The sequence below is a fragment of the Callithrix jacchus genome, chromosome 4 (genome assembly GCF_049354715.1).
Source record: "Callithrix jacchus isolate 240 chromosome 4, calJac240_pri, whole genome shotgun sequence".
NCBI lineage: Eukaryota > Metazoa > Chordata > Mammalia > Primates > Cebidae > Callithrix > Callithrix jacchus.
In genome coordinates, this window is record NC_133505.1 from 39,328,723 (window position 1) to 39,352,714 (window position 23,992).

General features: G+C 48.5%; 2 protein-coding genes, 3 non-coding genes and 1 pseudogene across 8 annotated transcripts; 5 read left to right on the forward strand and 1 right to left on the reverse strand.

Annotated features, from left to right (window-relative positions):
- The first annotated feature begins 5,512 nt into the window (after window positions 1-5,512).
- Window positions 5,513-8,004, forward strand: HSPA1B (heat shock protein family A (Hsp70) member 1B). The gene has a single exon (XM_035295283.3). It carries the CDS (start codon window positions 5,729-5,731, stop codon window positions 7,652-7,654), a length of 1,926 nt encoding a protein of 641 aa, XP_035151174.1. The 5' UTR covers window positions 5,513-5,728; the 3' UTR covers window positions 7,655-8,004.
- Window positions 8,005-14,408: 6,404 nt separating this feature from the next.
- Window positions 14,409-19,877, forward strand: SNHG32 (small nucleolar RNA host gene 32). 4 transcript variants are annotated; one of them, XR_013534020.1, is made up of 4 exons: window positions 14,409-14,877; window positions 15,225-15,265; window positions 17,460-17,659; window positions 19,659-19,877. XR_013534020.1 is itself a non-coding variant. In XM_078368851.1 (3 exons), exons 1-3 carry the CDS (start codon window positions 14,621-14,623, stop codon window positions 19,667-19,669), a joined length of 309 nt encoding a protein of 102 aa, XP_078224977.1. In that variant the 5' UTR covers window positions 14,409-14,620; the 3' UTR covers window positions 19,670-19,877. The 4 variants fall into 4 exon arrangements, 1 of the variants encoding a protein (XP_078224977.1); XR_013534021.1 differs by lacking the exon at window positions 14,409-14,877 and adding an exon at window positions 14,907-15,014; XM_078368851.1 differs by lacking the exon at window positions 17,460-17,659.
- On the forward strand, window positions 15,067-15,129 carry LOC118153362 (small nucleolar RNA SNORD48). Its single transcript, XR_004742601.1, has one exon. It is a non-coding gene; the product is annotated as a small nucleolar RNA SNORD48 (small nucleolar RNA).
- On the forward strand, window positions 17,298-17,364 carry LOC118153357 (small nucleolar RNA SNORD52). The gene has a single exon (XR_004742596.1). It is a non-coding gene; the product is annotated as a small nucleolar RNA SNORD52 (small nucleolar RNA).
- LOC128931963 (small nucleolar RNA ZL8) lies at window positions 17,687-17,768 on the forward strand. Its single transcript, XR_008481110.1, has one exon. It is a non-coding gene; the product is annotated as a small nucleolar RNA ZL8 (small nucleolar RNA).
- Window positions 19,878-21,124: 1,247 nt separating the features above from the next.
- Window positions 21,125-21,647, reverse strand: LOC118152829 (cytochrome b5 pseudogene; annotated as a pseudogene).
- Window positions 21,648-23,992: the final 2,345 nt, after the last annotated feature.

Consider the following 23,992-nt stretch of genomic DNA (forward strand, 5'->3'; position numbering starts at 1 on the left):
CTCAGGCCCTTTTCACCGTTGCTGACTCTGCCCGAAGTTTCTAGACTTTTCAGACCTCCAAGGTGGGAACTGCTGTGTCATTCCTAGGGACACTCCCCAACAAATTGCGCTACCCAAGTCTCTCTCCCTCCCCTCGCCAACCCGCCCTAGAACTTCAAGCTTAGTCAGACTCTACATTTAACGTCCAGAAGATTTCGTGAACTATATACCAGCCTTGCCATAGTAACAGGGCTCCCCCCTCCTTTCCTCTCTTTCTGCCTGGGCAATCTGTTCTATCAGAAAGGAGAGGCAGGGCTGGGAGAGCTGGAAGGTGGAGAAGGCAAGAGATTGTAGGCGCTGAGGTAGGGAATCTGTAGAGTGGAGCAGCAGCCAGGAGGGGAGTCCCTGGCTTATCACAACTCGTGGTGCTCTTAATGCTTGTAGAGGCCAACACTGTGTTCATTTGATTTTCTCCTCAGAGAATAAAACAATTAGGTCTAACCGCAAAACTAAAATCAAACAAAATCCAGTTAGGTTGATGAGCCATGTGGGTGGGAGTACAAAATGAGTGTGAGAACATGTGGATCCAATCACCAGTTCTGTAACCTGTCATCTGGGTGATCACATCAAGCCACTGAACTTTTTTGATCCTTGGTGCTGTCTTTGAAAATGAGAAGGTTTGAGTGAATGACCTGTGCCGGCAGTTCTTAGGACAGTTTTTACATAAAGCCGAAAGCAGCAGCTATAGTCCTAATAATCGTCCCCAACTTTTAAACACCTCAATAAGAATGACTACCCGTCATATCTGAGAGTATGGGATCTCCAATAAAAGGAGGGAGGTAATATTTTCTTTGATCATGTAGGGAAAAGAAAAATATTTTTCTGAGACAGGATCTCTGTCGCCCAGGCTGGAGTGCAGTGGCGTGATCATAGCTCACTGCAGCCTTGACCTCTTGTGCTCAAGCCATCCTCCTGCCTCAGCCTTCCAAGTAGCTGGGACTACAGGCACCCGCCACTGTGCCCAGCTAATTTTTAAAGTTTTTGGTAGAGGCAGTGTCCCACTATGTTCCCAGGCTGATCTTGGACTCCTGAGTTCAAGTGCCTGCCTTGACTTCCTAAAACACTGGGATTACAGGCCTGAGCTGGAAGGTGGAGAGGGCAAGAGCTTGTAGGAGCTGTGGTCCTGAGTCCAAAGAGTGCAACAGCCAGGAGGGAAGTCCACACCCACCACACCCAGTCCAGATATTGTTAATTCGGTTTTAGAGATCAACACGTAGAAATCTGTGTTATTTAGTCAATTTACAAATGCTTCCTTGTTGAAAAGAAAAACAGCCTCACTAAAGAAGTAGAGCACATATCCAGAATTTTCCCTTCCCAGATGTTTTCTCTCCATGTTGCTGGAAATGGTCAGGGTTCTCTTTATCATTAAAGCATGTGTCATTCATTCAGTTAAGAATGCCTGGGCCGGGCACAGTGGCTCACACCTATAATCCCAGCACTTTGGGAGGCCGAGGCGGGTGGGTCAAGATATCGAGACCATCCTGGTCAACATGGTGAAACCCCGTCTCTACTAAAAATACAAAAAATTAGCTGGGCATGGTAAAAAAAAGAATGCCTGGCTCTAGATTTTATATCAATTAACTCTTTTGCTTTCTTCTGGATAAATTTAAAATTATACCATCTTTTATTTTTATTCATCTATTTAATTTTTGAGATAGGGTCTTATTCTATCAGGCTGGAGTGCAATGGCACAATCTCATTGCAACCTTCGCCTCCCGGGTTCAAGTGATTCTCCTGTCTCAGCCTCCCAAGTAGCTGGGATTTCAGGTTTGCACCACAATGTCTGGCTAATTTTTGTATTTTTTAGTGGAGTGGGGGTTTCGCCATGTTAGCCAGGCTGGTCTCGAACTCCTGACCTCAGATGATCCACCCACCTTAGCCTCCCAAAGTGCAGGTATTATAGGCTTGAGCCACCATGCCTAGCCTATACCACCTTCTAAAATGAACAAAATTAAGAAAACTACTGTTTGAGGAACTATAAAAAGGAGAGGGAGAGGAAAGGAAAAGACCCTGCAGCGTCAGCCTGAAGGAAGCTCCCCTCCCCAGCACTGCTGTAGCAGTCATGTTCTTGGTACCCCCTCTTCAGTTCTCTTGCCCTCTTCAAAGCACCTGACCTGGCTTTCAGATTGGGGAATCTGAGCTCTGATCCTTCCAAACACAGAATTCAATAAAACCCTAATTTTGAAATTAATCACATTAAAGTTCTGAAAAATCTCTTGGGGTTCTTATATATTCACCTTAGACTGCAATTAGACTTGCGACTGAATTTCTGCCTTGGGAAGCATCCAGTCTAAAAGGAAAGAAAAGGTCGGTGCAATGGCTCATGCCTGTAATCCCAGCACTTAGAGAAGCTGAGATGGGCAGATCACCTGAGGTCAAGAGTTTGAGACCAGCCTGGAGAAATCCCACTGCTACTAAAAATACAAAAATTAGCCTGGCACAGTGGCGCGTGCCTGAAATTCCAGCTACTCTGGACGCTGAGGCAGGAGACTTGCTTGACCTCCGGCGGGTGGAGGTGGCAGTGAGCCGAGACGGCAAAACTGCGCTCCAGCCTGGGCGACAGAGCAAGACTCCGTCTCAAAAAAAAAGAAAAAATGAAAATTCAGGTGACCCTCTCCTTGTCAGGAAATGGACATGCAATATGGACGTATGGGTTTCCAGTCTAGTCCACAGAGGCTTCACTTAAAAGCTAGGTCAACTAGACCAGGCGGGGTGGCTCATGCCTGTAATCCCAGCACTTTGGGAGGCTGAGGTGGAAGGATCACCTGAGGTCAGGATCAACCTGACCAACATGAAGAAACCCTGTCTCTACTAAAAATACAAAATTAGCTGGGTGTGGTGGCGCGTGCCTGTAATCCCAGATACTCAGGAGTCTGAGGCAGAAGAATCGCTTGAACCAGGGAGGCGGAGGTTGTGGTGAGCTGAGATCATGTCATTGCATTCCAGCCTGGGCAACAAGAGCGAAACTCTGTCTCAAAAAAAAGAAAAAAAGCTAGGTCAACTATAGCACTGTAGACCCAGACTAGTGCAACTAATTCAAGAAAAGCAGCATTTTTAGTGGATTTTTCTGCTACCCGGAGAACACCAAGATTTGGGGCCCCATCACCACATCTACTTGCCAGGCAGTTGGGACAGTGATGCCCTTTGTTTGCTTCATGTCAATAGAGAGGTTTTTTTCTCCCCCTCCCCCACCCCCCTTTTTTTTCTTTCAGTAGAATCAGCAAAGTATTTTAAATTGTAGATTTGGAAGAAGGGAAGGTATGAATCCAGAACTGTCAGCGGTAATAGCTGCGGGTGAGGAAGCTTCCAGAGGGAGGGTTGAAGTTAAGGGTCTCTGGAAGTGTTGATACACCACACAGCTAAGATGAAAGTTTGGGGGAATCTCCAGCCAGACATTTCATAGAGAAATGTTTGGGAAAACTCCTAAAGTTTGACCAGTTTGACTAGTTTAGAGAGGTGATTCATTAGGGAGCTATGGCTGAGTGTGAAAGTTATCACCTACCTACACATACACACCCAGATTGTTAAGCAATTTATTGGCGGGCCTGGTGGCTCACTCCTGTAATCCCAGCACTTTGGGAGGTGGAGGTGGGCAAATCACAAGGTCAAGAGATTGAGACCTTCCTGGCCAACATGGTGAAACCCCGTTTCTTAAAACAAACAAACAAACAAAAACACAATTTATTGGCAACGTCAGTTTAGATCAGTGAATTAGAAACAAATGAATACTTCAATTCTAGAAAGAGGTGTTTTGATAGTGGACAGGTGTGTATGTTTTCGCGTGCAGGTGTACAAGTGAAGAATGCCAATTGAGCAAAGTGTTCAAAAGCAGGATTATTCCCTTCATCAATCACTTCTTTCTTCCACCTGTGCTCAAGGAATATTGGCATGGCAATGAGGCTATTCTTTTTCTTTTTTTTCTCTCTCTCTTTGGTAGATTGTAAACACAGTCCTATTCAACCCCCTCACATTTTCCTTTCAGAAAAAGCGGGGGGGGGGGGGCAAAAAATTACTAAATGCAATTGTATTTAAAACAAGAGGAAGAAGAATCGGCAGGAAATTGGAATCTAGTGTAAAAACTTAGACACATTCAACCTGGCCAACATGGCAAAACCCCGTCTCTACTAAAAATACAAAAATTAGTTGGGCGTGGTGGCACGTCCTGTAATTTCAGCTACTTGGGAGGCCGAGGCAGGACTTGAATACTAGAGACAGAGGTTGCCTTAAGCCGAGATCGCACCACTGCACTCCAGCCTGAGCGACAGAGAATCAAAACAAACAACCACAAATAACCTGAGATTTTAGAGGAGCTAGTAACTAGAATCTGGGTCACAGCCCTCCTGCTTTCCGGCGTCACTCCACACAGTTTAATTAAAGAGGATCACCTGTCAAACAGCTGTACTACCTGATATTAAAGAGTGCTCAACAGCCCCCACACCTCCCTCCCAGACTCATCATCTTGTTACATTTGACCTAAAAACGGTGGACAGCCTAGGGGTTTTAGGGACAGAAAATCTTATTCGGGACTGTGAGGTCCTAGTCCTACACATTGTCCAGGAGTGAACCAGGAATTGAGGAGAAAACAGAAAGGGTGTCCCGGACCCCAAGCTAGAAATAGGGACGGAAACGGAGGAACCCAAAAGCCTTAAGAATGGCCTACATACTAGAAAAATTTTTTCTAACTCCTGGTTGCAGCAAAGGGGAGCGGCTGAGGGCGGGGGCAGGGATGCGACCGACCCACCCCACCCACTATCCGCCAGCGCCTCCCTTCCTGGAGGGGTGCCCCTGCCTTGCTAAGAACTGCGGTTTAAACAATTGCTCTCCTTGTGAAAAATTAAAGGCTCCCATCCCCAGATGTCGCATCCTTGTAGGTTAGAGATATGTCAAAAACTATATTGAATTATCTTTACTTCTTCCCATTGCAAATCTAAGATGAAAAAAACATCCGTGAGAGCCCGGCCATTTCTCAGGCAAGACTAGGCCGTTAGGTGCCTCGGAAAGAGGATCCAAACCTCCCAAGTCCTTCACAGACACAGTCCAATCAGAGTCTCTTAGGCACATCGATGCCCCGCCTCCTGCGACAAGCAAGGTAACTTTCGGGTTCTGGTTGTATGCAAAAGCATCCCACCAACCTCGCACCGCCCTGAAATTACAAGCCCAGCGCAGATCCTTCCTGTCAATAAAGGGAAAGCGGCCAGCATCGCTATGGAGACCAACGCCCTTCCCACCGCCACTCCCCCTTTCTCTCAGGGCCCCTGTCCCCTCCAGTGAATCCCAGAAGAATCTGGAGAGTTCTGAGCAGGGGGCGGAACCCTGGCCTCTGAGTGGCCCAAGGAAGGCTGGGGGCAGGACGGGAGGCGAAACCCCTGGAATATTCCCGACCTGGCAGCCTCATCAGCTCGGTGATTGGCTCAGAAGGGAAAAGGCGGGCCTCCGCGACGATTTATAAAAGCCGAGGGGAGCGCGGTAGGGAAAACCGCCAGCCTCAGAAGCGGGTTTTGCAGCTCTTTGTCGTCTCCTGTAGCCACTTCGCGGTCCCAAGGCTTTCCAGAGCGAACCTGTGCGGCTCCAGGCAGCGGCGCATAGACTTTCCGGCGTCCGGAAGGAGCGAGCTCTAAGTCGCGGATCCCGTCCGCCGTTTCCAGGCCCGAATCTCAGAGGAGCGCGGCAGACAGAGCGGGGCACCGGCATGGCCAAAGCCGCGGCGATCGGCATTGACCTGGGCACCACCTACTCCTGCGTCGGGGTGTTCCAGCACGGCAAGGTGGAGATCATCGCCAACGACCAGGGCAACCGCACCACCCCCAGTTACGTGGCCTTCACGGACACCGAGCGGCTCATCGGGGATGCGGCCAAGAACCAGGTGGCGCTGAACCCGCAGAACACCGTGTTTGACGCGAAGCGGCTGATCGGCCGCAAGTTCGGCGACCCGGTGGTGCAGTCGGACATGAAGCACTGGCCGTTCCAGGTGATCAACGACGGAGACAAGCCCAAGGTGCAGGTGAGCTACAAGGGGGAGACCAAGGCGTTCTACCCCGAGGAGATCTCGTCCATGGTGCTGACCAAGATGAAGGAGATCGCCGAGGCGTACCTGGGCTATCCGGTGACCAACGCGGTGATCACCGTGCCGGCCTACTTCAACGACTCGCAGCGCCAGGCCACCAAGGATGCGGGGGTGATCGCGGGGCTCAACGTTCTGCGGATCATCAACGAGCCCACGGCGGCCGCCATCGCCTACGGCCTGGACCGAACCGGCAAGGGGGAGCGCAACGTGCTCATCTTTGACCTGGGCGGGGGCACCTTCGACGTGTCCATCCTGACCATCGACGACGGCATCTTCGAGGTGAAGGCCACGGCCGGGGACACCCACTTGGGTGGGGAGGACTTTGACAACAGGCTGGTGAACCACTTCGTGGAAGAGTTCAAGAGGAAACACAAGAAGGACATCAGCCAGAACAAGCGAGCCGTGAGGCGGCTGCGCACTGCCTGCGAGAGGGCCAAGAGGACCCTGTCGTCCAGCACCCAGGCCAGCCTGGAGATCGACTCCCTGTTTGAGGGCATCGACTTCTACACGTCCATCACCAGGGCGAGGTTCGAGGAGCTGTGCTCGGACCTGTTCCGAAGCACCCTGGAGCCCGTGGAGAAGGCTCTGCGAGACGCCAAGCTGGACAAGGCCCAGATCCACGACCTGGTCCTGGTCGGGGGCTCTACCCGCATCCCCAAGGTGCAGAAGCTGCTGCAGGACTTCTTCAACGGGCGCGACCTGAACAAGAGCATCAACCCCGACGAGGCTGTGGCCTATGGGGCGGCGGTGCAGGCAGCCATCCTGATGGGGGACAAGTCCGAGAACGTGCAGGACCTGCTGCTGCTGGACGTGGCTCCCCTGTCGCTGGGGCTGGAGACGGCCGGGGGCGTGATGACTGCCCTGATCAAGCGCAACTCCACCATCCCCACGAAGCAGACGCAGATCTTCACCACCTACTCCGACAACCAGCCCGGGGTGCTGATCCAGGTGTATGAGGGCGAGAGGGCCATGACCAAGGACAACAACCTGTTGGGGCGCTTCGAGCTGAGCGGCATCCCTCCGGCCCCCAGAGGCGTGCCCCAGATCGAGGTGACCTTCGACATCGACGCCAACGGCATCCTGAACGTCACGGCCATGGACAAGAGCACGGGCAAAGCCAACAAGATCACCATCACCAACGACAAGGGCCGCCTGAGCAAGGAGGAGATCGAGCGCATGGTGCAGGAGGCGGAGAAGTACAAGGCGGAGGACGAGGTGCAGCGCGAGAGGGTTTCAGCCAAGAATGCCCTGGAGTCGTACGCCTTCAACATGAAGAGCGCCGTGGAGGATGAGGGGCTCAAGGGCAAGATCAGCGAGGCGGACAAGAAGAAGGTGCTGGACAAGTGTCAGGAGGTCATCTCGTGGCTGGACGCCAACACCCTGGCCGAGAAGGACGAGTTTGAGCACAAGAGGAAGGAGCTGGAGCAGGTGTGTAACCCCATCATCAGCGGACTGTACCAGGGTGCGGGTGGTCCCGGTCCTGGGGGCTTTGGGGCTCAAGGTCCCAAGGGAGGGTCTGGGTCAGGCCCCACGATTGAGGAGGTGGATTAGGGGCCTTTGTTCCTCCTAGTATGTTTGTCTTTGACGTGAACAGTTTGGACTCAAGGACTTTGCTACTTTCCTGTCTTCTGTTTCAGCTCTTTGCTGCTTCACTTTGTTGCAATGTTAAGTTGTAATCTGATGGTAATTCGCTGGCTTCATTTTTGTAGTACAACCAGTATGTTCATTAGAATTCTTTGCATTTAATTTAAGTTGTTACTGTCAAGGTGTTTTGTTCCCCTCAAATGAATCAACACTGCCACCTTCTGTACGATTTTGTTTTTTTGCTTTGCAAAAAAGGCTGAGAATGTATGTTTTTATACTTTGTTTACTTAAATATGGAAAATAAAATGTTAAACTTGTTCTTGTTTGTTGATATGGGGGGATAATGGATATTTGGGGGAGGGATAATGTCTGAATTCCATACAGTCTGAAAATGACAGTATTTCTGAAGAAAGTTATATGTAAGAATTAGGACTACAAGTCTCGACCATTAAAAAAAAAAAGTGTTACAAATGTTTTTGTTAGGACTTAATTGTGGGTATTAAGAGAAATTGCAGGTGCCCATTTTGATTAGAGAGGGGCTTGTTTCAGGGAAAAGTAGGGGTGGCACCTGCTGAAGGGTGTTGGAGGGGTGGTTAAGGTAGGTTAACTGGGGTGGGAAGGGGAGGGGTGATTCTGAGAGGGGATCATGATCGATTTCTCTCCCTCCTGCACTTAGTGAGTAGAGTCCATAGAAAGGTGCTCACTTTTCGGCTGGGCGGGGTGGCTCACGCCTGTAATCTCAGCACTTTGGGAGGCCGAGGCAGGCGGATCACCTGAGGTCAGGAGTTCAAGACCAGCTTGGCCAACATGGTGAAACCCTGTCTCTTTTAATTAAAAAAAAAAAAAAGCTCACTTTTCCTTTCTTTTCTTTTTCTTTTTTCTTTTTTTTTTTTTTAAAGATGGGGTTTCACCGTGATGGCCAGGCTGGTCTTGAACCTGCTGACCTCAGGTGATCCACCCACCTTGGCCTCCCAGAGTGCTAGGATTACAAGCCTGAGCCACCATGCCCAGCCCACTTTTCTTTTTTCTTTTCTTTTTTTTTTTTTTTAGACGGAGTCTCCCTCTGTGGTCCAGGCTAGAGTGCAGTGGTTCAATATCTGCTCACTGCAACCTCTGCCTCCCATGTTCAAGTGATTCTCCTTCCTCAGCCCCCTCGAGTAGCTGGGACTGCAGGTGCCCGCCAACATGCCTGGCTAATATTTTGCATTTTTAGTAGAGATGGGGTTTCACTGTGTTAGGATGGTCTCCATCATCTGACCTCAGCGCATATTCATTTAAATGTGGAATCTAAACAGTAGAACTCAGAAGTGGAGAAGAAGTGGTTACCAAGAGGTGTGGGATAGGGGAATGCGAAGATGTTGTGCAAGGGGAATAAAGCCTCGGACAGAAGGAATAAGTTGTATTTTTTTTTTTTTAATGGAATATCGATCGCTCTGTCCCCCAGGCTACAGTATAGTAAAGCTCACTGTAGTATCGAACTCCTGGGTTCAAGCAATCCTCCCACCTTAGTCTCCTAAGTAGTTGGGTCTACAAGCATGTGCTTTTTTTTTTTTTTTTGCAGATATCAAGTCTTGCTCTGTTGCACAAGTTGGCCTCAAACTTTTTGGCTCAAGCTATTCCCTTGCCTACGCCTCCCAAATTACTGGGATTATAGGCGTAAGCCACTGTGCTGGCCTGTTTTTGTTTTTGTGGGGAGGGGTATCTATTGGATGGTATGGTGAACATAGTTAATAGTGTGTTGTGTATATATATTTTTTCCTTTTTTTTTTATTTTTTTTTGAGACAGAGTGTTGCTCTGTAGCCCAGGCTGGAGTGTAGTGGTGAGATCTCAGCTTACTGCAACCTTTGCCTTCTGGGTTCAAACAATTCTCTGCCTCAGCCTCCGGAGTAGCTGGGATTACAGGCACCTGCCACTATGCCCAGCTAATTTTTATATTTTTAGTACAGACTGGGTGTCACCATCTTGGCCAGGCTGGTCTTGAACTCCTGACCTTGGTCTTGAGCCACCCACCTTGGCTTCCCAAAGTGCTGGGATTACAGGCATGAGCCACCTCACCTGGCCTGTATATTTCAAAATTTCAAGTGTTCTTATCACAAAAATATTTGAGATGATATGTTAATTACCTTGATTTAATTACTCCATATTGTGTTCAGAGGTAATATCACTTTGTACCTCGTAAATATATACAACTAAGGTTTGTCAATTTACTAAAAGAATTTTACAATCAAATAAAATGGGCTGGGCCCGGCGGCTCATGCCTATAAACCCAGCATTTAGGGAGGCTGAGTCGGGCATATCACTTGAGATCAGGAGTTCAAGACCAGTCTGGCCAACATGGCAAAACCCCATCTCTACAAAAATAAAATAAAATTAGCTGGGCACGGTGGTGGGTGCCTATAATCCCAGCACTAGGGAGGCTGAGGCAGGAGAATTGCTTGAACCCGGTAGGTGGAGGTTGCTGTGAGCCAAGATCGAACCACTGCACTCCAGCCTGGGTGACAGAGTAACACTGCCTCAAAAAATAATAGAAATAAAATTCACGGGGTGGGCAAAACAGCAACAATGAAATGCAGGTCCACACCACGGCTCTGCAAATCCCAACTTGGGTGACCGAGTCAAATTATTTAGACTAACTTAGCTTTTGTTGCCTCCTTTTAAAATAAAGCATTTTGTCTGAATGGCCTCACTTCAAAAGTTCTAAGATCAGCCGGGCACAGTGGCTCACGCTTGTAATCCCAGCATTTTGGGAGGCTGAGGCGGATGGATTACCTGAGGTCAGGCATTCGAGACCAGCCTGACCAATATGATAAAACTCTCTCCTACTAAAAATACAAAAATTAGCTGGATGCGGTTGCATGAGCCTGTAATTCCAGCTACTCAGAAAGCTGAGGCAGGAGAATTGCTTGAACCTGGGAGGTGGAGGCTGCAAGTGAGCTGAGGTCCAGCCATTGCACTCCAGTCTGGTTAACAAGAGGGAAATTCTGTCTCAAAAAAAAAAATTCTGAGATCGTTTTGAGCAGAACTTGTGAGGTAGACTAACATTTTCAGCTATGGTCACCCTAAGTGTACTTATTTTAGTAAGTCTGGAGGAGTGAGAGTTTGGGACTATGGCAGTAAAGGAAAGATGAGCCAGGTTCTTTGGGTCAACTCCGTAATCCTCATTTTATTTCCCTCTACATTAGATATTCTAAAACCTTTTTGACAATTTAGCATATGGAAGTGGTCATTTGAAGTGCATCCAAGGTCAAATTAGAGAGCAACAAATGACGGTTTAGGAGCCAAAGATTTTTTTCCCACTGCCTGAATATTGTTGGCATTTAGTAGTTCCTGTCTGATTCTAAATGATGGTTTTACCTCAGATTTTACAAACAGTAGCCTCTTTGTCCTTTTTCATGGATACTCTAAAAAATAGCAAATTTAATTATGAGGAAAGGAGAAAAAGCTGCACAGCATAAAAGGGAGAAGATTCCGGTAATGGGCTGTCCTCCCACACAAAGCCTTTCCTGAAGAGGTTCTTCCTGATATATCAGTTAAGTGTCCTTAACACTTTCTCCCCCAAAACTGAGCCTGGAGATATCTACCCTAAAATCAGGCTGGACACGGTGGCTCACACCTGTAATCCCAGCACTTTGGGAGGCCGAAGCAGGGCAGGTGGATCACCTAAGGTTAGGAGTTCGAGACCAGCCTGACCAACCTGGTGAAACCCCGTCTCTACTAAAAGTACAAAAATTAGTTGGCCATGATGGAGCATGTACTCAGGAGGCTGAGGCAGGAGAATCACTTGAACCCTGGAGGTGGAGATTGCAGTGAGTCAAGATCGTGCCACTGCACTCCAGCCTGGGCAACACAGCAAGACTATCTCAACAAACAGAAATAAAATGGTTAAAGCCCCATGGTGCACCTTTGTGTAAATCCTTACCATTTAGGAAAATCAAATGTTTTAGGGATGACATAATACTGGAAATCCTCCTTGAAAGTGTATAAAAGAAAAGGAATATAGTGGCCGGGCATGGTGGCTCACGCTTGTAATCCAAGCACTTTGGAGGCTAAGGCGGGCGGATCACCTGAGGTCGGGAGTTCAAGACCAGCCTGACCAACATGGTGAAAGCCCGTCTTTAAAAAAAGAAAAAAAATATATTAAAAGAAAAGGAATATAGTAAGTTTCTTTGGTTTTTGGGCCAATTCTTTTTTTTTTTTTGAGATGGAGTTTTGCTCTTGTTGCCCATGCTGGAGTGTAGTGGTGCAACCCTGGCTCGCTGCAACCTCTGTTCCTGGGTTCAAGTGATTCTCCTGCCTCAGCCTCCAGAGTAGCTGGGATTATAGGTGCCTGCCACCACACCTGGCTAATTTTTTGTATTTTCAGTAGAGATGGGATTTTGCCATGTTGGAGAGGCTGGTCTTGAACACCTGACCTCGGGTGATCCGCCTGCCTCAACCTTTTAAAGTGCTGGAATTGCCGGCATAACCCACTGTGCCTGCCCTTTGAGCCAATTTTTTTTTTTTTTTTTTCGAACTGTGAGTCATGAGCCAATTCTTAAAGGCCTGTTTTATTCATAAAAAAGATGAAGCAGGCCAGGCGCGGTGGCTCATGCCTATAATCCCAGCACTTTGGGAGGCCGAGGCGGGTGGATCACGAGGTCAAGAGATCGAGACCATCCTGGTCAACATGGTGAAACCCTGTCTCTACTAAAAATTCAAAAATTAGCTGGGCATGGTGGCGCATGCCTGTAGTTCCAGCTACTTGGGAGGCTGAGGCAGGAGAATTGCTTGAACCCAGAAGGCGGAGGTTGCGGTGAGCCGAGATCGTGCCATTGCACTCCAGTCTGGGTAACAACAGCGAAACTCCATCTCAAAAAAAAAAAAAAAAAGAAAAAGAAAAGATGAAGTAAAGCCTCTGATCACAGCAGTTAGTAAAGGCAGTTTAACTGCCAAAACAGCAGGAATTAGGGCTTTCTGTACTTTTTTTTCTTTGAGGCAGGTTCTCACTCTGTTGCCTAGGTAGAAGTGCAGTGGTATGATCATAGCTCAACTGATCCTTAGCCTCCTGAGTAGCTGGGCCTACATATGCCACCATGCCTGGCTAATTTTTTTTTTTTTTTGTATACCTGCCAGGGTGTAGAGGGAATAAATACTTTAGCTTCAAGCATGGCTTTCCACCCTAATGGAATAATAAAACCATTAAGGGATGCTAAAAATATACAGATGCCAGGCCTCTCCCAGGCCAATTCAGAATCTCAAAGTAGGCAATGTACATATTTAAAGCTGTCCAGGTGTTTGTAATGTGCAGCCAATGTTGAGAAAACCACTAAACTGGGCTGGCCACAGTGGCTCACATCTATAATCCAAGCACTTTGGGAGGTCAAGGCGGAAGGATCACTTGAGGTCACAAGTTCGAAACCAGCCTGCCCAACATGGTGAAAACCCATCTCTACTAAAATACAAAAATTAGCTGGTGTGGTGACCAGTGCCTGTAATCCCAGCTACTCGGGAGGCTGAGGTAGTAGAATCCACTTCCACCTAATTTTTGTATTTTTGATAGAGATGGGTTTCACCATGTTGGTAAGGCTGGTATTGAATAAGGAGACTCATTTTTTTTTTTGAGACAGAGTTTCTTGTTACCCAGGCTGGAGTGCAATGGCACGATCTCGGCTCACCTCCGCCTCCTGGGTTCAGGCAATTCTCCTGCTTCAGTCTCCCGAGTAGCTGGGATTACAGGCACGCGCCACCATGCCCAACTAATTTTTTGTATTTTTAGTAGAGACAGGGTTTCACCATGTTGACCAGGATGGTCTCGATCTCTTGACCTCGTGATCCACCCGCCTCGGCCTCCCAAAGTGCTGGGATTACAGGCTTGAGCCACCGCGCCCAGCCCAGGAGACTCATTTTTTGAAAGATGAAGATACACCGATACACATCACCAGACAGGATATGCGTTTATAAATGAGAGGGATTGGAATCAAAGAAGACCACTTAAAAAAAAAATTAAAAGAAAAATTTAAAAAAAAAATGAGGGGCATAGGAAAAGGGCCAGGAAGGTGGGATTTGAAATGATTTATGAGTTTCAAAAATGTTGTTATTTATTTATTTATTTAGAGACAGAGTCTTGCACTGTCGGCTGGGCTGGAGTGCAGTGGTGCTATCTCGGCTGACAGCAACCCCCGCCCTCCAGGTTGAAGCGATTCTCTTGCCTCAGCCTCCTGAGTTGCTGGGATTACAGACACCTGCCACTGGGCCTGGTTAGTTTTTTTTTTTTTTATTTTTAATTTTCAGTAGAGACGCAGTTTCACTTGATAGGTTGGTCTCGGTCTCCTGACCTCGTGATCCATCCGCCTCGACCTCCCAAAGTGCTGGGATTACAGGCATGAGCCACCGCGCCCGGCCTATTTAATTTATTTATTTTTAAAATTATAAACAGAGACGGGGTTGGGTGTCACCATTTGCCCAGGGTGGTCTTGTACTCCTGGCCTCAAGTGGCCTTCTGGCCTAGGCCTGCCCAAAGTGTTGGGATTACAGACCTGACCTATCAACACCTGGCCTGGCTTTTGTGCTTTTGGTTTTTGTTTTGTTTAATTGAAGTTTAAGGTGACTGACAGTCGGCGAGCTCCAGCTGGGAGGCGAATTCAGATTTCGCTGTGGGGAAGGAGGGCGGAGTCTTGGGAAAGCTGGACCCTAAGCTGTGGCAGCTGCGCGCGCTAGGGAGGAGTCCCAGGGTCATTAACTGATGATCTTGGGCTGCTGGGAAGCGGCGGAGTAGCAGCGTTCGGGTGGGGCGAGCCGGCTGGCGCCGGGGACTTTCTTCCGTCTGGTCAGGCAGATTCCTGTTTTTTGTTTTTCAAAATTCAGAAAGCATCTCTGAGTATTTGTCCAGAAGCTTGTGAAACATACTTTCCTGGTCTTTCTTTCACTTTGTTTTATTTCTATGTGGACGAACAATGGGAAAATGCCGCGCGTCTAGCCAGGCAGATGAGAAAACAGCCATACAGTCAGGCCCCCGAGCCGGCGCTGTTATAAATAGCGCTCACCCGCCATTGTCGTTCTCTTCTTCGTTCGGTGGGTTTGTGCGTTTGTGGTGTGTGTCGGGGCGGGGGTTATTGTCCTTATATCGCCTGCTGCAGGCCCAGCTGCTGAGTGATGGGGAGCAGGGGATTCCTACGGCCTGCGGTGCCTTTGCGCAGCAGCCAGCGTGCGGGTATGTCGCTGTTCCCAGTCAAACTGGGTGAACTAACGTTGCAGACTAGAATTTCTAGTGTTAATGCTTGGAACCGACCGAGGGGGACTCGGCTAGCGTCGCCACAGCCTTTGCTGATTCATCGCAGTATCACAACGGTGAGCAGGCTCATGCGAGATGGGTGTGGCTGTCGCCCGGGGAGAGGACGGGAGTGATGATGACCCTAGGTGACTCTGAGTGTGTCGCTGACGCCATCACCGCAGCGCTCTGACTTCCCCTAGGTCCACGATTCCTCAACCTGGGCTCAGCGAGTTCATGGCCAAGATCTCTTGTTAATCGTTTGTTCCTGTGTTTCATTTCCCCATTAGGAATTGTAAGACGTCCATCGCTGTGTTATCTTTGAGTAAAGGTGAGTATTAGTTGCGAGAGCCTTTTGAGTGCCTCTTGGGAAAACTTTCGTTCCTGGGCATTATGCCCCCCCCCCCTTTTCTTTTAAGAGACATTCTGTGACCCTGGCTGGAGTGCAATGGCGAGAACACAGTTCACTGCCGGGCGCGGTGGCTCACGCCTGTAATCCCAGCACTTTGGGAGGCCGAGGTGGGTGGATCACGAGGTCAGGAGATGGAGACAATCCTGGTCAACAAGGTGAAACCCCGTCTCTACTGAAAATACAAAAAATAGCTGGGCATGGTGGCCTGTGCCTGTAATCCCAGCTACTCAGGAGACTGAGGCAGGAGAATTGCCTGAACCCAGGAGGCGGAGGTTGTGGTGAGCCGAGATCGCACCATTGTACTCCAGCCTGGGTAACGAGGGAAACTCCGTCTGGGGGCGGGGGGACGGGACACAGTTCACTGCGGCCTTCAGTTCCCGGGTTCAACTGATTCTCCCACCTTAAGCTATATCCATTTTTTTCTTTTTTTTTGGCGACAGGAGTCTTGCTCTTGTCACCCAGGCTGGAGCACAATGGCATGATAGTTGCCTGCAACCTCCGCTTCCTGGGTTGAAGCGATTCTCCTGCCTCAGCCTCCCGAGTAGCTGGGATTACAGGCGCCCGCCACCACGCCCGGCTAATTTTTGTATTTTTAGTAGAGATCGGGCTTCCCCATGTTGGTCAGGCTGCTCACTGCAGCATCCGCCTCCCGGGCTCAACTGGTCCTTTATTCACCTCGGTCTCCTGGGACTACAGGCAGGTGCTACCATGCCCGCCTACTTAAAAAAAATTTTTTTTTAATGGAAACGGGCTTTTGCCATGTTATCCATGCTGCTCTCGACTCGGGCTCAAGCAGCCTCCTGCCCGGGCCTCCCAAAGTGCTGGAATTACAGGCGTGAGTCGCTGCACCTGACCCTGGTGACTTTCTAGAGACTACTTTTAGTTTACATCTCTTTCTTTTGCGACATTTATTTATTTATTTTGAGACGAAGTTTTGCCCTTGTTACCCACGCTGGAGTGCAATGGCGCGATCTTGGCTCACTGCAAAACCTCCGCCTTCTGGGTTCAAGCAATTCTCTTGCCTCAGCCTCCGGAGTAGCTGGTACTACAGGTGCGCACCACCATGCTTAGTAGAGATGGGGTTTCACCTTGTTGACCGGGATGGTCTCGATCTCTTTGACCTCGTGATCCACCCACCTAGGCCTCCCAAAGTGCTGGGATTATAGGTGTGAGCCACCACGCCTGGCCCACCTCCTGGGTTTTAAGCACTTCTGCCTCAGCCTCCCAAGTAGCTGGGACTACAGGCGCGCGCCACCATGCCCAGCTAATTTTTGTATTTTTAATTAGGACAGGGTTTCACCATGTTGACCAGGATGGTCTCGGTCTCTTTCCCTCGTGATCCACCCGCCTCGGCCTCCCAAAGTGCTGGGATTATAGGCGTGAGCCACTGCGCCTGGCCTATTTGTTTATTTATTTATTTTTTAGTCTCCCTCTTGCCCAGGCTGGAATGCAGTGGCATGATTTTGGCTCACTGCAACTTCCACCTCCTGGGTTCAAGAGATTCTGCTGCCTCATCCTCCTGAGTTGCTGGGATTACAAGCGACTGCTACCATGTTCTGCTAATTTTTGTGTTTTTAGTAGAGATGGAGTTTCACCATGTTGGTCAGACTGGTCTCTTGACCTCAGGTGATCCACCTGCCTCAGCCTCCCAAAGTGCTGGATTACAGGTGTGAGCCACCGCTCCCAGTCTGCGTTTTTACTTTTTATTAAATCCCTGTATTTTTGTTGAAGGCTGGATACCCTGACTCCCCCACTCATTTTTACTGTAAACTGAGAGTACAGTGGGGCCTCCCGGTGGAGCTGTTCTCTGCAGTTTTAAATTACTTTCTACTTCCTAACATGCATTCCTGGACTCATTTGTTAGAACCTTGTATATTGGGGCTGTTGTGTTTTTTTGAATGTAGTAGATCTCTTTCCAGAGGGGCTTCCCTTAATCCAGATCTCCCTAATTGGGAATGATGATCTCACAGACTAGAGTCTCTGATGCTGGTCATGCTGTCAAAACTAAGTTCTGACTCATTTAGGGGACTGGATACTTGGGTCTCCAAGAGGGGGCCAATGGGAGGGCCAAAATTCTGCTTATTTTCAAATTGTCTTGTTTTCACCTTGTTAGAATGTGAGCTCTGGAAGCCCCAGCCAGGGACAGTGCCCCTTCACAGAGATTCCATACTAACCTGAGTGAAGGCATAAGGTTTGGAGCCTTCCCCCTGGGGGAGATGTGCTGTATGGCTGTCACGCCTATGTAGTGACTCCTGCGACTGACCTTCAGGCTGGAAGAGGTGGAGAGCCATGCCCGATCTCTTCGTTGCTATGGTGAGTGTCCTTCGTTTTGGCTCTCAGTTGGAGTGGTAATGATCTGGTTAAACGAGAGTCTCTTGAGCTTTTCTCTGAGGATCTTTGAAACCACCTGATATACTCTCCATCCTGCCTGGAATCTCCTGTGCTTCATGTTTTTTTTTTTTTTTTTAAGACAGAGTTTCACTCTGTCCAGACTGGAGTGCAGTGGCGCGATCTTGACTCACTGCAACCTCTGCCTCTCAGGTTCAGGCGATTCTCCTGCCTCAGCCTCCTGAGTAGCTCGGATTACAGGTGCCCACCACCACACCTGGCTAATTTTTTGTATCTTGAGTAGAGACCGGAGTTTCACCATGTTGGCCAGGCTGGTCTTGGGCTCCTGACCTTGGCCTCTCAAAGTGCTGGGATTACAGGCATGAGCCACCGCACCCAGCCCTGTGCTTCATGTTTTTATGGTCAGTTACTTCTGATGTTTAATTGGCTGTGGTTCTGCAGGATGTAATACATGAAACATAGTGCTGGCATCTGCCTGCCCTCTAGGGAGGCCTCAGGAAACTTTATATTGCTTAAGATGCAGATGGAAGTAGGGCTGTAGCATGGCCAGAGAGGCAGCAGTGGCAGGGAGGTGCCACATATTTTTAAGCAACCTGATCTCCAAGGAACTGTTAGGAGTACAGCACTAAGGAGATGGTGCTTAAGCCATTCATGAGTACAGGGTCTCACTTTGTATATAGGTTGGTCTTGAACTCCTGCCTCAGTGAGCCACTGTGCCCGTCCCATGGTTTTTTTTGTTTGTTTGAGATCCAGGCTGGAGTGCAGCGGTGCAATCTTGGCTCATTGCAACCTCTGCCTCCCAAGTTCAAGTGATTCTCCTGCTTCAGCTGCCCAAGTAACAGATTACAGGCACGCACCACCACACCCAGCTAATTTTTGTATTTTTAGTAGAGAGTTTCACCATGTTGGCCAGGCTGATCTTGAAATCCTTATCTCAGGTGATCTGCCCACCTTGGCCTCCCAAAGTGCTGGGATTACAGGTGTGAGCCATAGCATCTGGCCAATTTTATTCTATTTTTTGAGATGAGGTCTTGCTCTGTTACGTAGGCTGGAGTGCAGTGGTGCAGTCACAGCTCACTGCACCCTGAACCCCCTAAGTGCAAGCTTTCATCTCACTTAATCCTTGGAGTAGCTGATGGCCACAGGCATGCATCTCACTATCCCAGCTAAATTTAAATTTATTTTTTATTTGAGGACGGGCTAGGTGGCTCATGCCTGTAATTCCTGCTCTTTGGGAGGCCGAGTCTGGTGGATCACCTGAGGGCAGGTATTAGAGACCAGCCTTACCAACATGGTAAAACCCTGTCTCTACTAAAAATACAAAATAGCTGGGAGTGGTGGCGGGCACCTGTAATCTCAGCTACTTGGGAGGCTGAGGCAGGAGACTCGCTTGCACCTGGGAGGTGGAGGTTGCATTGAGCTGATAGGATGCCATTGTACTCCAGCCTGGGTGACAGAGCAGTACTCCATCTCAAAAAAATAGTAACTTGTAGATATGGGGTCCCAGTATGTTGCTCAGGCTTGTCTCAAACTCCTGGCTCAAGTGATTCTCCTGCTTTGGCTTCCCAAAGTGTTGGAATTGACAGGCATGAGCTACCATGCCCAGCCTTGACTTCTAGTATAGATTCAGGGGGTACATGTTCAGTTTTGTTACATGACTGTATTGTATGATGCTGAGGTTTGGGGTAGGATTGTTCCCATCACCCAGGTAGTACGCATAGTACCCAACGGTTATTAAACCTTTGCCCCATTCTCTCTCCCAGCGTCTGTTGTATGTCCGTGTACACCCAACATTCAGCTCCCACTTAGACGTGAGAACATAGTTATCCGGTTTTCTGTTCGGCATTGATTCACTGAGGATCCTGGACTCCAGCTGCATCAGTGTTGCTACCAGGGACATGTAGCATGTCTCTTTTATTGGTGCGTCCTATATGCTTGTAATAATCTCTTTATGAATTTTCAGGAATTTGCTGACAAAAAGAATATCTTCTGCCTGGTGCTGGGCATATCCTAACAACTTAAAATTTTCCTGCATTGCCCTGTGTGATCAACTGTCAACTTACTGGGGGAAGAATGCTTGAAACTTAGGGTCACTTCAAGTAGATAGCTTCTACTTCCTATATTTGTCTTACACAAGTATCTGGTTTTATCAAAATAATTCTAATAAAATATTTTAAGTAAATAAGACATGGTTTGGTCTCAGTGAAAATGATATGATACAAAAAGATTAAGGAAAGTAAAAGGTAAAGCCCTATCAGAATTAAGGCCAAGAGTTAGACTGTACCCCACCTTAACCCTAATGTTAGCGATTCTAGGTTGGATGACATAGTATTATATATAATACACTAAAGTTGACATTTTTGACAATTGAGTTTTTTTTTGAGATGGAGTTTTGCTGTTGTTACCCAGACTGGAGTGCAATGGCACGATCTCGGCTCACCGCAGCCTCCACCTTCTGGGTTCAAGCAATTCTCCTGCCTCAGCCTCCAGAGTAGCTGGGACTACAGGCACGCACCACCATGCCCAGCTAATTTTTTTGTATTTTTAGTAGAGACGGGGTTTCACCTTGTTGTAACCTCTACTTCTTGCGTTCAAGTGATTCTGCCTCAGCCTCCCGAGTAGCTGGTATTAGGGTGCCTGTCACCTCACCCAGGTAATTTTTGTATTTTTACTAGAGAGAAGATGTCACCATGTTGGCCTGGCTGGTCTTGAACTCCTGACCTCAGGAGATCCACCCACCTTGGCCTCCCAGTAAGCCACTGCACCTGGCTGCATTAGAGATTTTTTTTTTCCCCCGAGGCAGAGTTTCACTGTCATTCAAGCTGGAGCGCAGTGATGTGATCTTGGCTCACTGCAATCTCCACCTCCTGAGTTCAAGCAATTCTGCTTCAGCCTCCTGAGTAGTTGGGATTATAGGCGCCTGCCACCGTGCCTAGCTAGCTTTTGTGTTTTTAGTAGAGACAGGATTTCACCATGTTGACCAGGCTGCTCTTGTACTCTTGACCTCAGGTGATCTGCCAATTTCTACCTCCCAAAGTGCTTTTGAGATAGTCTCACTCTGTCACCCAGGCTGGAGTGCAATGGAGGCTCCCTGTAACCTCTGCCTCCCAAGTAGCTGGGATAACAGGCATGAGGCACCATGCCTGGCTAATGTATTTTTAGTAGAGATGGGGTTTTTCCATGTTGGTCAGGCTGGCCTTGAACTCCTGACCTCAGGTGATTGCCTGCCTTGGCCCCCCAAAGTGCTGGGATTACAGGTGTGAGCCATTGTGCCCCCCTATTTTCCTCATTTATTTTTTTAAGAGATGGGGCTTCACCATATTGCCCAGACTGGTCTCGAATTCCTGAGCTCAGACAATCCACCCACCTCGGCCTCCCGAACTGCTGGGATTACAGGCATGAGCCGTCGTGCCCAGCTGCCTTTCCTCATTTCTTTTTTTTTTTTTTTTTTTTCATACTTTAAAAGCCAGATATATTTTTAAAAGATCATACTTATAATAAGTAAGTTACATAGTAACTGTGTCCAAAGCAGGCTTTTCGTGCACTGGCTTCTGGGAAGGTTTTCAGTCTTCCGCCATGTACACTGCTGAGATGCCAGGGATCACCCAGTTGGTCCACCAACTAGAAATAGAATCAACAGTAGTGATAAGAGTTTCCGAAGGCTTGTTTAACTTTGGTCTGTCATCTGGATGGAGCTCTCCAATGATAGATGTTTTGGATCATTCCCTGGCATCTGTAGAGTGCCTGACATCCTCAAAGTCCTCAGTAGCATCACCTCCAGCCTGTTCCCTTTAGACTTCTTCCCCACCAGGATGCTCTTCCAGAAATGTGGTCAAATCGTACACCTTGTGCAGGATCAGCCAGGTGCTCTTGCTGTGGTTGTGCTTATGAATCTCCTCGATAGTGTAGTACTTCACGGCCTCGTCAGACTGCTCGGCCATCTCTGTTCGCCACGAGCCAGGCCCAGCACACACAGCAGTGTCGGGTGGAGCAGAACGGGCAACTCAGCCAGCTCCACCAGGGACAGTCCCCCCCCTCATTTCTTCAGGCTTCATTTTCATACCAGGAGTGGAGCAACTTGAGTAATAAACAGTCCTCCTTCCCGACCCTTCAAGCTGACATCCCCGGCTTGCAGTTACTACTCTAGACTGGCCTGCTACTTCAGCTACTGCAGGCAGTGAGCCTCCTAAGGCCTGGCCTCATCCTGTCTCCCAACAGGAATCCTTGGAATCCTTACCCACTGGCCACTGTGCTGGTCCTCCAGGTGACACCGCCATCTGCCCGTTGTTTCGGCCTGGCCTCATCCTGTCTCCCAACAGGAATCCTTGGAATCCTTACCCACTGGCCACTGTGCTGGTCCTCCAGGTGACACCGCCATCTGCCCGTTGTTTCGGCCTGGCCTCATCCTGTCTCCCAACAGGAATCCTTGGAATCCTTACCCACTGGCCAGTGTGCTGGTCCTCCAGGTGACACCGCCATCTGCCCGTTGTTTCGGCCTGACCTTTGGAATCTATGTGACTCCTTTCCTATTCTTACATGCTACATGTAATTTGTCAACAAATCCTGCTGTCTCTACCTTAGAAATGACATGAGGATCTGTGTCTCACACCTCTACTACTACATCCTGGTGGGAGCCACCATTGCCTCTCACCTGCAACTGGCCCACCTGGTGCACTTCTGCCCTGTTACAGCCTCTCTACACACAGCAGCCAGAAGGTTCCTTCCAAATCAGGAGTCAGGTCATGTTTCTCTTCTGAAGATCCTGCAATATCTCCCATTTCACTGAGTAAAAGCCTCCATTTTACAAGGACCACCCAGCAAGTTCTCCCCGTCTAGCTAGCTCTGTCATCTTTCTGACCTCATCTACCCCCCACTCTTTGGCCACACTACAGAAAGCCAGAGCAAAGAAATCAGAGGTGATATGAAAAGGAAGATTTGAAATATGAAGGATGGAATGGAATGCTTCAACTCCAGATCTGCTTTCTTTGTTTTTTGAGACAGAGTCTCACTCTGTTACCCAGGCTGGAGTGCAGTGGCATGATCTCGGCTCACTGCAACATCCACCTCCCAGGTTCAAATGATTCTCCTGCCTCTGCCTCCTGAGTAGCTAGGATTATAGATGTGTGCTACCATGTTTGGCTAATTTGTTTGTATTTTTAGTAGAGACAGAGTTTCACCATGTTGGTCATGCTGGTCTCGAACTCCTGACCTTGTGATCTGCCCACCTTGGCCTCACAAAATGCTGGAATTACAGGTGTGAGCCACTGTGCCCAGCCTGCTTTGTTTGTTACATGCAGCCAGAACAGCCACAGAGCCATCATGAGCTCTGCCCAGTGGCATACAGGAGTGCCTGGTTTTCGGCATCTCAGGCCCATCTGTTTGTTTGTTGTAGTACTTTCTTTTTCATTAGTATTCTTTCCCAATTTTTTCTTAAAGACAGAGTCTCGCTGTGTTACCCAGGCTGGAGTGCACTGGCATGATTTTGGCTCACTGCAGCCTCTCTGCCTCCTGAGCCACCGTGCCTGGCTTTTTTTTTTTTTTTTTTTTAATTATTCTGTTATTTTCCAAAGACTATATAAAGAAACAAATTATCCTAAGGGTGAAAGTACCTGCTGACTCTTAAAATGTTAACTTTATTGCCCCCAGTCAGGTGAACCTCAGGTGGAAGTGGGTCACATTCCAGGCTGGTTCTCATGTGTCTTAAATTCTTCTTTTTTTTTTGAGACAGAGTTTTGCTCTTGTTACCCAGGCTGGAGTGCAATGGCATGATCTTGGCTCCTGGGTTCAGGCAATTCTCCTGCCTCAGCCTCCTAAGTAGCTGGGATTACAGGTGCGCGCCACCATGCCCAGCTAATTTTTTGTATTTTTTTTAAAGATACGGGGTTTCACCATGTTGACCAGATGGTCTCGATCTCTTGACCTCATGATCCACCCGCCTTGGCCTCCCAAAGTGCTGGGATTACAGGCTTGAGCCACCGTGCCATAGTGTGTCTTAAATTCTAAAGAATGTAGTGAAGATAAAGATGTCAGCTGATAATCCCCAGTTATTTGCTGATAGCAGATAATAAACTGGCAGGGGTAGCCCTTTTCAAAGAGCCTTGTAGCATAAGCTGGTACCACCTCGAAATGGTTAGCAAGTCCCATCTCCTAGTGTCAGACAGGGAATGACTGTGCTCCACCACTGCATTGATTTCCTCTAAAAGAGGCTGAGGAACTGTCATAAAACAACAAAAACTTTTCAAAGTTTTGGTTGGGTGTGGTGGCTAATGTCTGTAATCCCAACCCAAGGTGGAAGGA

Coding starts and splice junctions, on each gene's coding strand:
- HSPA1B (XM_035295283.3), top strand. CDS start 5,729: ATGGCCAAAGCCGCGGCGATCGGCATTGACCTGGGCACCACCTACTCC.
- SNHG32 (XM_078368851.1), top strand. CDS start 14,621: ATGGGAAAATGCCGCGCGTCTAGCCAGGCAGATGAGAAAACAGCCATA. Junction 14,878..15,224: donor GCGCAGCAGCCAGCGTGCGG/GTATGTCGCTGT, acceptor TTTCCCCATTAG/GAATTGTAAGACGTCCATCG.